The sequence below is a fragment of the Tympanuchus pallidicinctus genome, unplaced genomic scaffold (assembly GCF_026119805.1).
Source record: "Tympanuchus pallidicinctus isolate F22 unplaced genomic scaffold, pur_lepc_1.0 scaffold2, whole genome shotgun sequence".
In the NCBI taxonomy this organism is placed as follows: Eukaryota; Metazoa; Chordata; class Aves; order Galliformes; family Phasianidae; genus Tympanuchus; species Tympanuchus pallidicinctus.
This window is the reverse complement of record NW_026294721.1, coordinates 35,316,325-35,329,656: the sequence shown is the minus strand read 5'-3', so window position 1 is coordinate 35,329,656 and position 13,332 is coordinate 35,316,325. Positions and strand designations below refer to the sequence as shown.

Below are 13,332 nucleotides of genomic sequence, written 5' to 3'. Positions count from 1 at the left end.
GTATGTGTATGTTTAGTACGTATTGATTGGAATAGTTCTGAAACTGACAGTATCTGAAATCACGAACAAGTGAGGCACCTTGCTCAGTTCCTCAGTCTTCCACTCATTAGTTCCTCCAGTGTCTCAAGAATGAAAATCTGTGATGCCATTAGTCATAAAGATTTTTAAGCACCTGCTCATTTTTGCTTTTAGGATAACAATATGAGAAAGGAGACTGAATTTCCTTTGAAGTGATTGGAGGTCTGAGTAATGGGATTTATCACTTTGAATGCTAGAACTATTCAGATAAGTTCCCAATCTTAAATTACCAATACTTTGACAGCTAAAAACAGTGAGTTCATCAAATTGCTGCTTTGGTGCAGGTAATGAATTAATATGCTGAACATAATGTATCTATTTGTAACCAGGTAATTTTAGTGCAGATATATCATGATTGAATTATAAACAAATATCATCTGTAGAAAACTCCATTAGATTGCTTGTTGCAAAAGAGATGCGTCTTAAAGGATACAGCTTCAATATATTTATGTGGCTGATATTGTTAAGTATTAGTGGAAAAAACTCATAGGACTTTCTTTTAAGTGTAAGTCCAGAAAATTGTCTATCATTTTGTACCAACTGGTTTTATATATTCTATAAATTAAAAACTGCAGATATTTACAAGGAAAGAAAAATCTGTGATATTCAGACCAAAAGCATTCTTTCGTGTATGTCATGGTGGAAGCAGAAGGCACACCACGTGTCACTTTGCTCTTATGTATTTTGAATTCTTAACCATCTAGGGTCACTGCTGTATTGAGATTTCCTAACTGCCTCTTGCTTTGGTGAAGCTACCCTACGGTGCAGTACTGACATGCTTTATTGTCATGGTGCGGACACAGCATAGCCAGCTCTACCGCTTCTTCCCTTAGTATAATACTCCTAGTTATCTTTTTTATTGCCAGAACATTCATTTATGAGATATTTTTCTTTAGCACAAGGTCTCCTTTGTACTGTACTTTAAAAAGATACTTTAAAGTCATTTTTATTTATTTGGTCAGTATGAAATTATGAAAATTCTTTTTAATGGAAAATAATTTTTCATTAGCTGCAACATTAGTGGACATAACAAAGTAAGTTGATTTCAAGATCCAGTGTTTGAGTGGGAGAGTGGGTTAACATTTTGAATGCCTCTATGAAAGAGGTATCACATGTTCTTAAAACTTACCGTTTTGAATAAGAGTTATAAATGGAAAAAGTAATGTGGTACTTTGTGATACTTTAAAGAAAATGTCCATTTGTGTCAGTCTCACATCTAGCAAATTATGGAAGTATCTTGAATCAAAAATCATTTGCTGATGAAAATTTCCTGTTTTATGTGCTGATGAGAAAAGAATACAGAGATATTTCTTGGGAAAGCAAAAAGTTTGTCTCTATCTCTCTATTAAAACTTAGCATGATAATTTTATATGGTATTTTACCCTACAGACAAAACTCTCATTGATTTTAGTGGGAATGCTACTTACATATACATTTTAAGAGCTAGGCAAAAAAACCAGACATTTTTGATGAAAAAAGAAATTTTAAAAGGGAGTATGTGTAAAGATGGTAAAAGTTCTTTCTGGTAGTGAACTACGACTTATTAGTTTTAAACACAGAGTTTTTCCTTTACCAAATTGTAGATAAGTGTGACTTCAGCATTTCTGTATCCTACCATGCTTTCCTGGATTGTCTCACTTTCTTCTGTGATATATCCTTCTCTCTTTAGATTTTTATCACAGCCAGTGCTCTGCTTGTGACCAGGGCCTGAATGTACTTCCCACTGCAGTGATCCAGAGATTTACAGCACTCAAGCTGAGTTTGGCAACCACGAGAGCAAACCTTTGCAGCTCTCCCAGTATCTGTGAGCTGAGACACTGAAAGCAGATGCACACATTTCTGGCAAAATCTCCACTGGTGTGCATTAGCAATGGGATCAACATTCGTGTACCCCAGTAGAGTACTTGTATATATTTATAAACTGTATTTGGGAAACGCTATCCTTGGATCTTAGAGCCAGTGGCAAAAATTAGTATGCAGTAGTTGGGGAATAATTCAATCTTCCATGTGCTACTAGTGTCAGTTTTCATGGATAACAAAAGAGAAGCTGAAAACATTGCCCCTCTGCAGACCACCCACCTCGCAGAGCTTCAGCCTGGTGGTGGTTCCTGACCTGCAGACCCAGGTCCGTGTACCTCCAAGAAAGCCCAAGCTCCCTGGGAAGGATGGCAAGACCTGCTGACAAGGTGAGCTACAAAAGAAGCTGTGACCTGTCAGCTCTAAGTTTCAGGTTTTTGGCCAGATACGAATGTCAATTTTCAAGTCTCACTGATCTCAACCACTCATAAGTGTGGAGAAATGAATGATCTGGAGCTCACAAAGTCCACCATGCTTATAACACATATATGCTGTCATGTGTGAACTTTTACTAAGAATCTTCTTAAGTATGATATTGGCCTTTTGATTGGTTTCATTTTCAAGAGAGCAAACTCATGCTTTTTGGTTCCTAAATATCTTCCTAAGTTTAGCTATTCCCACTGGAAAAAGTGCAAAGTCACAACAGTTGCCATCCATCTTTTTCTCAAGCCCCAAATGATAAGAGAGATACCAGACTTAAGGGCTGCTGTCTGGGATGTGAACATGAAAGAGAAAAGTATCTGGTATAGCCTATTTTTTCTTGTCAGAGAAACTTATTCATAATCTGTGTTCAAGTTTCTATGCTTTTTACTTTTAGTTTTACATAATCAATGTCAGTTGCCTTTCTGTTACTTACAATTTTTGAAGTTCTAGCTATAAATTTTCACTAGATGGCAGGACTCCACTGTTATCTATTAACAGGAGCTTTACGTGCAAAGCAGCAGCTGCCTATTGGTAGGAAAACTTTTAAAACATGTTCAAGTTTTGCAAAATATTATAACACCAAAAAAACCCCACTAATAAGAAAGGGATACGTAAACGCAATAAAAATATTTCTATTATTGAGTATTGTTAACATTATGGACTTAAAATCATTGAAAATAATTAGGAAAGACGATGTTTCCTTGACGAAGCAGCTAAAAAGACTTTCTTTTATAAGATGAAGTAGATTTTCACATATTGTTGTGCTATTTGTGAAAATGTTAACTGATCCAGTAAATTAGATGTGACTAGTTTAAGAAGTATGTTGACAGGTTAAGAAAGTTAGAGCTTAAATAACTGAACCGCTGACCTAAAATAATATGAATAAATTCAAAAAAATTAACACTGAGTGTACTGGGACTACCAAGAACTAAAATCTGTAAATCCCTCGGCATCTTGTTTTCCAGCCTATTTTTATATATTTTAATCTCTCTCAATTTAATGGGGCAGAATTCATTGCACGGTGAGCAGTCCTGGTATGGTCTCAGCCAATGGTATTTTGCTGATCCCAGTGCTCCAGACAAAAATTGTCCCCCTTGTCTAGGAAAACAGAACACAGCTCCATACAGTTATATAAGCCTCAATAACTATGACAAATCATCATTGTTGCAATGGAATGAGTACTGATTTTTAACAGCACTTTTAAAGTATTACTTTTGTGGCTGCGGGTTGCCAGTTCTTATTTTTATTTTTTCTGACCTTTTCTACTATCTGTTTTGCTTTCATTTTATACATGGAGATAATTTATGAGCCGCTCAGTAATTTTCAGTGCTGTTCATGAAATATAAAAGGAAATGTTTGGCTTCTATTAAGGCTGCCCCTAAGACCGGATAACTTTCCAAAAACAGAGATAACTTGGTGTAATTCTTTCTGGGATTCCCAAAATAGTAAGGACATTTTCTCATGATAAAGCTGTATTTATTCTTTGCCTAGAGAGGAGAAGTATCATAAATAAATGACCGAAACAGCATTTCCTAATATGAGATTCGGTTTGGCAATATGCTGAGTGCACTCAAAAACATACGGCAAATCGTATAGGAGCTGAAAGGCATACATCATCTCAGTTTTAGGTCTTTTACATTTAAGAAAACGTTTGCAATACTTGTTAACTCTCAAAAAGTAATCAATGCTTTTTATTGAAACAAACACAATCAGCCCCTGTATAATCCCTGCAAAACATGTTAGCTCAGTCAAACAAACATCTCAATACGATCCACACCAACAGTTTCACTGGAGACAATATGTAGTTAGCAAACTATTCTCTTCACTCATGTCACACAAAACACAACATCTCATGATCCTACCTTGGCGATTTGCAAAGGCTGCTTTTGCTCCTTTCCACCTTGCAATCTAAAGCCCCAAGGCGCCCCTCCGCTCATAGCAATGCAGATATAATCCCCTGTGCCCATTTTCCTGGTGCAATTAGGCAGCATTCATTTACAGAACATAAAAAAATTGTCTTGCAGATGTTCAGCGAGCCTGAGGCAGAGCTGGAGACCCAGAGCACCACACTGTTGCTGCTGCTGCGTACTGCACTAGCAAATGTATTCATTCAGAAGAATGTTAGAGCTCTCAGATCAAGGGCACAGCCCACTCTTTCGTCAGATTCCTATGCTCAGCCCACCTTCAAAGTAAAGTAAGTAACACTTAGGAAATGCACACAAAGAGACTTGGCCATGAGGCAGAAAAGCCTGCGTTTAAACATGAGTCTCTCACGACAGCTAAATCAAAACAAATGCAGAAAGAAGTGTGTATTTCCCAATGATGATTTAGGACATAAGTTTACTTTAGTAAATGGTGCCAGTCATTTTTAAATTTACCCACTTCTTGTGTTCATACTCAAAACAAAGAAGAAAAGCAGAATTTCAAGTGAACCATTGTGTACGTCTGAATTAATGATATTGAAAGCTTTTTTAGGATTTTCATTTCTATTCTGCATGCACTGACTGCAGCACTATAGGTATGTCTCCCTTTCAAAAAAAGGAAAAGCTTCACAATTTCCCAGTCCTAGAATTGCTTCTTTCACTGGTTCTCTGTAGCCTCAGCATAGTGCAACATGTACTGCTGTTTTTCAATGATCTGAAGCATTGCTAGACCCTAATAATACCTGTTCTTATGCAGACTGCTGCCCTTTCCACCGGGGAAAGGAAAGGAACTGGTGGAATGAGATACCAGTTATACCAATTCTCTCTACTGATGCTATCAACAGCTGATGCTATCAACAGGTACCAACAAAAGGTAACCTTATCATAAGTATAAAAAGAACTGATTCTGTGTGAAGTTTATTAGCTGCTGCATTACAAGGCCTATATGCAGTTCTGCTCATAGTTGCTGACTTTAAGTTGACTGTTGACAGCTGAGCTCCTGTAGGTTTAATTGGAGTGGTTTGAAAGGTCTCAGTACGAAGTGGTTTTGGATGGCTAGTTCAACATATTCAGAGATGTTGGGACAGTGGAAAACACTTGTTTTTTAAGTTACTAAGTATCTGGTAGCTGTTGAGGGCTTAAAACTAAGCCTATTTGTCCGTCAGTTCGATGTCTATGGAGTGATGCTTCCAATTGCTATAGCAGGGTTCCTTAAAAACCATTAGGCAAAATACTGAGGTAGAGGCAGAGTCTTCTGTTAGACTGAACTACTATGGAGAAAGTAAGCGAGCTTTAGGTACTTGAGCCCTTCATCAGGCATGTAAAGGCACTAAGGTAACCCAAAGACTGGGTAGAGACAAGTTCCCTCAACAAACAGGAAAAATGTCACTATCTCAATGTCAGGATCTATTTGAAGGTAGTGTTTTTTTGGTTTTTTTTTTTATCGACTACAGGTCAAAGGCTTAGGAGAAGCAGAAGCATGGTCTGACATAAAATTAAATACTTCAAAAAAACTCTGCCAGACAAACCATACTTAGAAAGGGAATAGTCTTTAAAGGGGCTTTGCTAGATAACATTTGAGTGAAAAAAAAGCCTGGTTTAAAATAACAGTTCAAGAGGGCTAGCTGATTCTTACTATCTTCTGCAATGTTGATCTGTTGCCATAGCAGACATTTTTTTTAATCTTTCCGTGAGCAAAATCTTGCTGTAGATAAAATTCTCTCATTTTCTTACTGATAGAAGTTGTTATAGATACTTTTGTGACAGTATTCTTAGGCATATAGCTGCAAAAAATGTCCTCCGGAAAAACTAGGGTGGTTTTTTTTGTTGGTGGTGTTTTTTGTTTTGTTTTTTGTTTTGTTTTTTTTTTTAGGAAAACAAGTCTTACAGAATATCAGCCCTTTGTATATTTTATTTGTAAGAAAATTTATAGTTTCATTACTGCTAGGGTGCTTTTGAGTTTGTGCTAGGCTATTTTTTACCATTTTGGTAAAAAGGAATAATCAAATCTGATCTCTGTTTATGTCTCAGAAAACTTACTGTAGAAAACAAGGTAAAGTGTACCATAATTAAACTCTTCTGCATCTGAATGGTCACATAGTTGACAGGAACTTTTACTAGATATAGATACTTTTATCTCTTTTGACCATAAGGGAGAACGGTGTAAAATGATAATGTGGAACAAGCTTGTTTAATCATCACTCAGCTGGAAAAAATAAGTCAGAACAGTTTGATTTTTTTTTTTTTTTTTTATGTAACAAGTGAAGTATCTACGTACAGTTGGTGAAATATCAGTAGTTGGTCTTCCCTGATGTTAGTCCCACCTTTAATCTGTTTGTAATCTTGAGGCAAAAGAGCAGAGAGAAGCACTTCAAAATTGATTGGTATAGCAAAAGACAACAGAAAATTGATGTGTAAAATTATGTCAATAATTTTGGCCAATATCACCACAAGGAAAAGTGGAGAAATTTCTCTTCAATGGTAAAAATAAGTTTTATATAAAATTGTGTGCTAGTGCTTTTGGATTCTTAAAGCTGAATATTTCAGTATTTGTTTAATGTTCTACTTAATTCTGCTTTGTGATATCTATGTGGTGCTCCACAGTTCAGTGGAAGCAGCGCCAATAGATAATGTCAGTGGCACTAAGACCTCTGATCTCCACACAGAAATTCTTTTTTAGGACCTGAGTTTCTATTTATATTGTGTAGTATTGACAGCTCTGGAACAAGCTGTGTAAATAATATTAAAAAATGAAAGGAGTAATCAAGTGTGATGGCAAAGCTTTTGACTTGAAACACTTAAACTGTGGTGTCCTTTGCTTAAACTGACAAGGATGAAGGTCCTCACAGGAGAACGGAGATAGAAAAAAAAAATATATTTCTTCCTTAGTAGTCTGTTGAGGGGTTTTTATAACAACGATTCCAAACAAATTACTGTTTAATATTTTTTTCTCGTAAGAGAGAACTTGTTGCTTGTTCCTCAACTTAAAAAACAAACAAACAAAAAAACCAAACAAACCCACATTTGAACTCTGTAACTAAGCTATTCCCATAATGGGGAGATGCAAAGCTCCCTGTGTCCTAATCTCTATCAAATAATGCTCCATAGGCATTAACTACTTCCACTTGCCATATATGACTTTCTTAAATGTTTATGCCTCAGCTTATCTTGCTTTTTAATATTATTCTTATCTTCTTGCACATTCTCTGCATCCTTTGGGATTTCTAAATGCTGGTCAGAAACTGGACACATCATAAAAGTGGAGTCATTTGTGGGGTTTATGACATTTTGGTTGATATTTGGTCTCTATGGTACAAATAAATTGCATCGTTTCAGAGATAATTTTTGGAGATCACCAAAAACTTCAAATTTAAAGGAAAAACAGACATTTAAGCATTGCCTTCATCTCCATCATTTTCTTTAAAACCAAAACATTCAAGTGTAGGCAAAGACTGGTAAAAATGTTAGGCAGCAAAAATTAACTTTGGAAAGTCATCATATTGCAAATGCCAGAGCTTACCCGACATTCATCTGTGCCCAAATACAGGCAAAACTTCAGCTTGAAATTTGATCTTCTATGATAAGATCTTTATGAAAAAGAATCCAGGTTAAACTCCCAACTGCTCATCTACTTTCAAGAACTGCCAGTCCAAAAATTTAGCACAATAGCTTTTGATGAGCCATGGTAAAGTAAAAGTAGCTAAGTAGTAGTACTTAGACCTAAGTGAGAATGTATATCCTGGCAAGGGGTAAAAAATGACAGTTTATGGAAAAGAATAAGAACATGGGACACGTACACTACTTTCCTCAGGTGAAATTCAGCAAGTACCACTCAAGAAATTCTTCAGCCAAATGCAGTTCCTGTGTATTTACTAACAGTTATGAATTTCTTTTCCATGATTTATTCCTGCTTGCTTTTGCTCCCACATAACTTTTGATATTGATAGCTGATTGTAGAAAGTAATCCCCAACCATACGTGATATGAAGAATCACTTCTTGTTTGACTCTGGATCCTATGGGTTCATTTGACATCCCCTGCTTCTTCTCCGGAATTAACTCAACAGTAAGTGCCCAGCCACCCTACGTTACTTATTTTGCAGACAACTGTCATATTCACCTCAGTCATGTGTTTTCAAGGGAAGATAAACAGAATAATTAGTCATTCTTTATAGAAGGAGCTGTCTCATACTTTTTAAAATTATATTTTAAAAAAATTAATAATCCCCAGTGTGCATCACCTTTATACTTTTAAGCTGCGTTACAGTAATGGCTGTTTAGTTTTCTTAAAAGCCTTTGGTGAAGGAATTTGTTGAAAGCCGTGTGCAAATCCAAGATCAACTAGATCATTCTTATCCTTGTGTTTCTTGATCCCTTCAAAGGACAGCCTTACAGTTGTGAGTCTTCCTTTTATGAAAACCATTTTAACTCTTCGCAGGTAAGTCATATTTATCCAGATGGTCAATATTCCTCATTATGGTTTCCAGCTTTTAGTTTTGTGTTTTATTGACATTGATTTTTTTTTTTTTTTTTTGTAAAATCTGATGTGAATCAAGAAAATGTGTAGCTAGATTCAGAAGACATTTGACAAACTTGTAAGAAAAAAAAGATATATGTTAGTATTTCATTCTGCAATAAAAGAAAAGCTGTCATTTCACCTATAGTTTCTTTCTAAAGTACCCTACAACTGTAGATTGTTTAAAAATGCAAATCTTTCCGTCCATTCCTTAGTAATGAGAAATAGAGAGAGGGAAAGGGGATATCATGATCTCTAATTTATGGGCAGCATTTTAGCACTTAAATACCTCAATGATATGATTTTCTCCTTTTTATGTATTTCACTCTTTTCCATCCAATTTTTTTTTTTTCATATAAAATCAACTAGTTCCCTAAAAATTCTTTCTTGGAGATTCTAACTGGATCATCTGTAAACAATCTAATAAAATACACATTTTGTTTTAGTATGTAATTTCAGCCAAATGGGAGAATCAGCAGGGGAAAAAAAAAAGAAAAAGAAAAAGAAAAAAGGAAATAGGGAAAGAAAACAGATTTGCAATGATGTTTGTTTTGTTTGCTTATTAATTACACAGAAAAAAACCCCACACTTGCATTAAATGAAAAACAAAAATAGAATCAAACCATGCCACTTAAGAAAATATGAAATACAGCCTCTTCCAAATGAATTGAAAATGGCCTCTTCAAATGAGTTTTTAAAACAAAGTGGCTTCTGCAAGCTAAAAGTAATACAAGGCAATGTAGCCTATGTTCTTGTCCTGAATCACTGCCTAATAATATTCCTTATTTAACAGTAATATAAGTCAGTAGTTATATAAGGTAAAAGCAAACTTTGAATGCAAAGCTACATAACATTTTCCCCAAACCTTATGGAAGTAGAAAAATACGTTTATGCTTAATTTCTAGCCTTAATTTTGTTCCCTTGGCTTTAGAAGCAACAAGAAACAGAACCACATGGAAAGGATTTAATTTTTGGAGAAGTTTTAAAATGATGGACAAAGTGAATGAAATATGTTGTCGGGAGGTTCAAGCTGCACAGCTCCAGCTAACATTCATTAAAGCTGATTGCTCTTCATTTTTCCCCCATCAAGTTTCTCTTGTCCTACAAGAGAAATTAATAGACTCCAGATGTTTGATTGCGTGAGGAACTTAGCTGTGCACTGCAAACTAAATAGGGTTTGCTGACTGAAAGCACAGACATGTTGTGGTAAAGATACTGTAAAACAGTAATATCAAGACCTTAGTGAGGAGAAAAGAAATTAAAGATAGAACATTTAGATATTTATTAGATGCCTCTAAGTCCAGGCAGGAAATATCTGCCTGCACTCATAAGAGGCATGAGTATTTTCTCACTGGTAAAGGTAAAGGCTTCAAATTTTAATCCCTATTGTGGATTATCAGGCTGGATACTGTGTAGTCGTTACAATTTCAGAACTATTCCCACGCTTTGTTATTTTTTCCTTCAAAACCAGCAAGTGAATTGCAGTGGAAGATGCAGAGAAATGTTCTGAATCTGGATCTGATTTGAAAGAACACTTTCTCAAAAACATAAAATAAATCCAGTGATACTTTAAAATCTGAGATAAATCTCTTTGTAAACTGAAGTACACAGGGTTGGCCTGTAGCTTTGTGAAAAAGTTAAGTCTGCAATCTGCCAAGTGTTGGGGGCAATGAAGAATAGTGCTCAGCCACACCTCTCTCAAAGGTGGAAAACTGATTTGTTTTCATTCTCTGCTGGAAACAAATTACCTCACATCCATTCCACCTCAGTTAACAAAGTTGTAGACATTGAGGAAAGGTCAAACCTCTGCCTGTTTATCTGGCCACTACCTCTTAGTTCCCTGTCTTGTTCTTTATGGAATGAGTAATAGTTACACAATCGTAACTTCAGCCATGTGCTGAAGTTGATAATGGAGAATGGAAACTAAGTTAATATCCTTGAGGATTACTGATTGATAACACAGTGAATAGCAGCAGTTCATACAGAGTGTTTCTTGAATGTAATTTAAATGTAAGTAGATGTTTTATGCTTATCTTAATCCATCAACTCTGCCATGATACTTCACCCTGCTCTTAAAGATGTCATTTAAAGATGAGTGTTAATTAACACATCAATTTCGGTCTATTACTTCACCTTAGGCAGTCAGCTTTTTTACCTCCTTTCTTCCTTACCTAAGTATACAATATTTCTTACCTACTAATTGGACTAAACAGGTATATTGAACACTTCTCTCATGTGGTACAGTAGCATAAATCAAGAGCAACCATGTCATATTCAGTTGAAAAATAGATTTTAACCACCTGAGCTAATAATTAGGCTTCAGTGGTGTGTTAAAATTTGAAAGGATGGTTTATCATGACACTGAAGATTGAAGATCTTGAAGATTTAGAATTAATCTGCTGACTTCTCGAATTTCATCTTTTTTTGAAGGTTTTTTTTTCTTCGTGTTAGGTAGCATAAAAGTGATTCATTCCGTTTGACTAGTTGCTTTTAAAAAGCAGAAGTGATTGCATGCATGGCTCACGTCCAGCAAAAAAATCAACTGCTTTTGTACTGCAGTTTAAAGTGCACATTGTTTTCTACTTGGAAGTCCCGTAAGAATGCATTTATCAAAGTAAGAACAGGAGAATCAGAGGAAAATTGTGTTATAATATAGTATGGGTCTCAAGAAACTTGGGTTCATTTTTTACAGTAGTGAAATAACATCTAAGTTATAGTCTGGGCCTTTTAAATGGGGAAAATAGCCAATCTGCAGTATAACTTTGAGAAATCTGCTTGAACTTCAGAAAATGTCAATGAATGGTTTGAGAGTTTTTATCCTTCTATAGTACCCCATTCTTCCCTCTTTCCATGCATAGGATAAGTTCTAAGGTTTGCAAAGCACTTAATAATATTTGGCACTACCCAAATGTTGTATAACATCTTGTTCAGTCTTCCCCAGTGAGCCTGATGTTGGTGGTTCTAACTGCAGCATCTAGCAAGGGGGAAGCGCACAGAGTTGCTGCAGCATCAAGTTACAGCTGCGTAAGGCTACCAGCTTCTCTTTTTCTCTGCATCTGGATGGTTCTGTGTAGATTTTTACCAGAGAAACAGTAACATCAAAGAGGATACAGCAAGCACCGCCTAGCATGAAATCTTACCCAACATGCAAACAGATTAAAAAGCAATTCAGATATCTTCATTCATGGCTATAGGATCAAGAATCCCAGCTCTCTGCTTTGATAGCTAACTCCTTGCCAAATGGAGCGTATTAGAAAAGTCAGCCCTCAAAAAACACCTTGATGTTTAACCCCTGCTGATCCTACATCCTTTCCTGCTGCGCTACATCTTCTTTCCAAGAACCAGTTTCCAGATTTCATAGTTCCTTCTGCCTTTGACGCAGGCTTCTGCTTTTGGTGATAATCTGCTGCTTAGCTGGTATTGACATGGACCTGCTGCATTTCCAGACAACTGCCAATGTCTGCAAATCGGACAAGTTGGCAAATCTAGTGTACATTTTGGTCCTGCCCTTTCCTATTTTCATGCCAGCTGCCATCCCTTTGTTGGATCTATCATATACAGACAATGTGAAGGATTTTTAAATTTAATTCTGATTTCTTTTTTATTTAATTCTGATACAGATTTCTTCACTGGTGACAGGGAAGGAATCACATAGAGATCATAAGAGATCAAAGTAGCCTCAAAACAGCGTTTTGGAAAGAAAAACAAAACAAAACTTCTGTAACGAATGCTGATATTTTTTACAAATGATTGATTTCCTTTACTGCTGCCTAGTACTTACATTACTTTTCCATGCTCAAGTATTAGATTTCTTACTCTTACATTAAGAGTGGTGTAGGGCAGAAGCACAGTGAAGATGAGTATGGATAAACACAAAACCATCAGCATCTCAAGCGCTTTCTTAGCAATTTTGAAAAGCTGTCTTTCTTATATAGTAGATTCATTCAGCAGTTAGGAATATTTCTGAGTACTAACAAGTAGAAAACAACTTAACCCTTCTCATGATATCAACCAAGAAGAGGCAGGGAATAAAATTATATGAGATGCCATCAGCAATCAATTATATGACACAGAAACGTCTTTAATAACAGCAGTTGTGTTGAATGGTCACTAGAACTGTCTGAAAAGAAAGTGAGTTATTAACTGGGCAAAAGGAAAAGACACTTTATAAACTCATCCCATGTTTTCCAATGAGAGAGCAGAGAAAATTAATCAGACAGTTTTCTATGAAGTGTTTGGCAGCTTCTCGCTCAGATATAGTTTCCTGTTTTGTTTTGTTTTGTTTGACAGTACACTTGAGTACTCTTCTCTAGCAAGACTCCACTAACACAGAAATTTTATACGTTGGCAGGAGATATAACAGGAAAGCCAATGAAAGAAAGGCTACTTCAGATGCTTTTGAACCTAAAAGTGAAATGTATCTAAGTTTCAGAAATTCCATACTTTAATCAAGCAAACATGGAAAGGATCACATAACTTTCTGCTGTCCTTTCTCAGACCGTCAGCAGTGACTTAATGTTTATTCACTGTGCTTTATA

General features: G+C 35.9%; 2 protein-coding genes across 5 annotated transcripts in view; one reads left to right on the top strand and one right to left on the bottom strand.

Annotated features, from left to right (window-relative positions):
* The window catches only part of SYNPO2 (synaptopodin 2), an 86,308-nt gene extending 81,842 nt beyond the window's left edge, over nt 1-4,466 (bottom strand). For both annotated transcript variants that reach the window (XM_052681585.1, XM_052681586.1), the window contains exon 1: nt 4,221-4,466. In XM_052681585.1, the coding sequence (XP_052537545.1) occupies nt 4,221-4,349 (129 nt within the window). In that variant the 5' untranslated portion in view covers nt 4,350-4,466. The remainder of the gene's footprint in view (nt 1-4,220) is intronic.
* Nucleotides 1-13,332, top strand: part of SEC24D (SEC24 homolog D, COPII coat complex component) — a 117,592-nt gene that overhangs the window by 47,599 nt on the left and 56,661 nt on the right. Inside the window, exon 1 of one of the 3 annotated variants that reach the window (XM_052681594.1) lies at nt 5,067-5,154. The exons of the other annotated variants lie outside the window; for them this stretch is intronic. The gene's annotated coding sequence lies outside the window, so the exon portion shown is untranslated. Of the gene's footprint in view, nt 1-5,066; nt 5,155-13,332 lie in introns of those variants that run through there. 3 annotated transcript variants of the gene reach the window in all.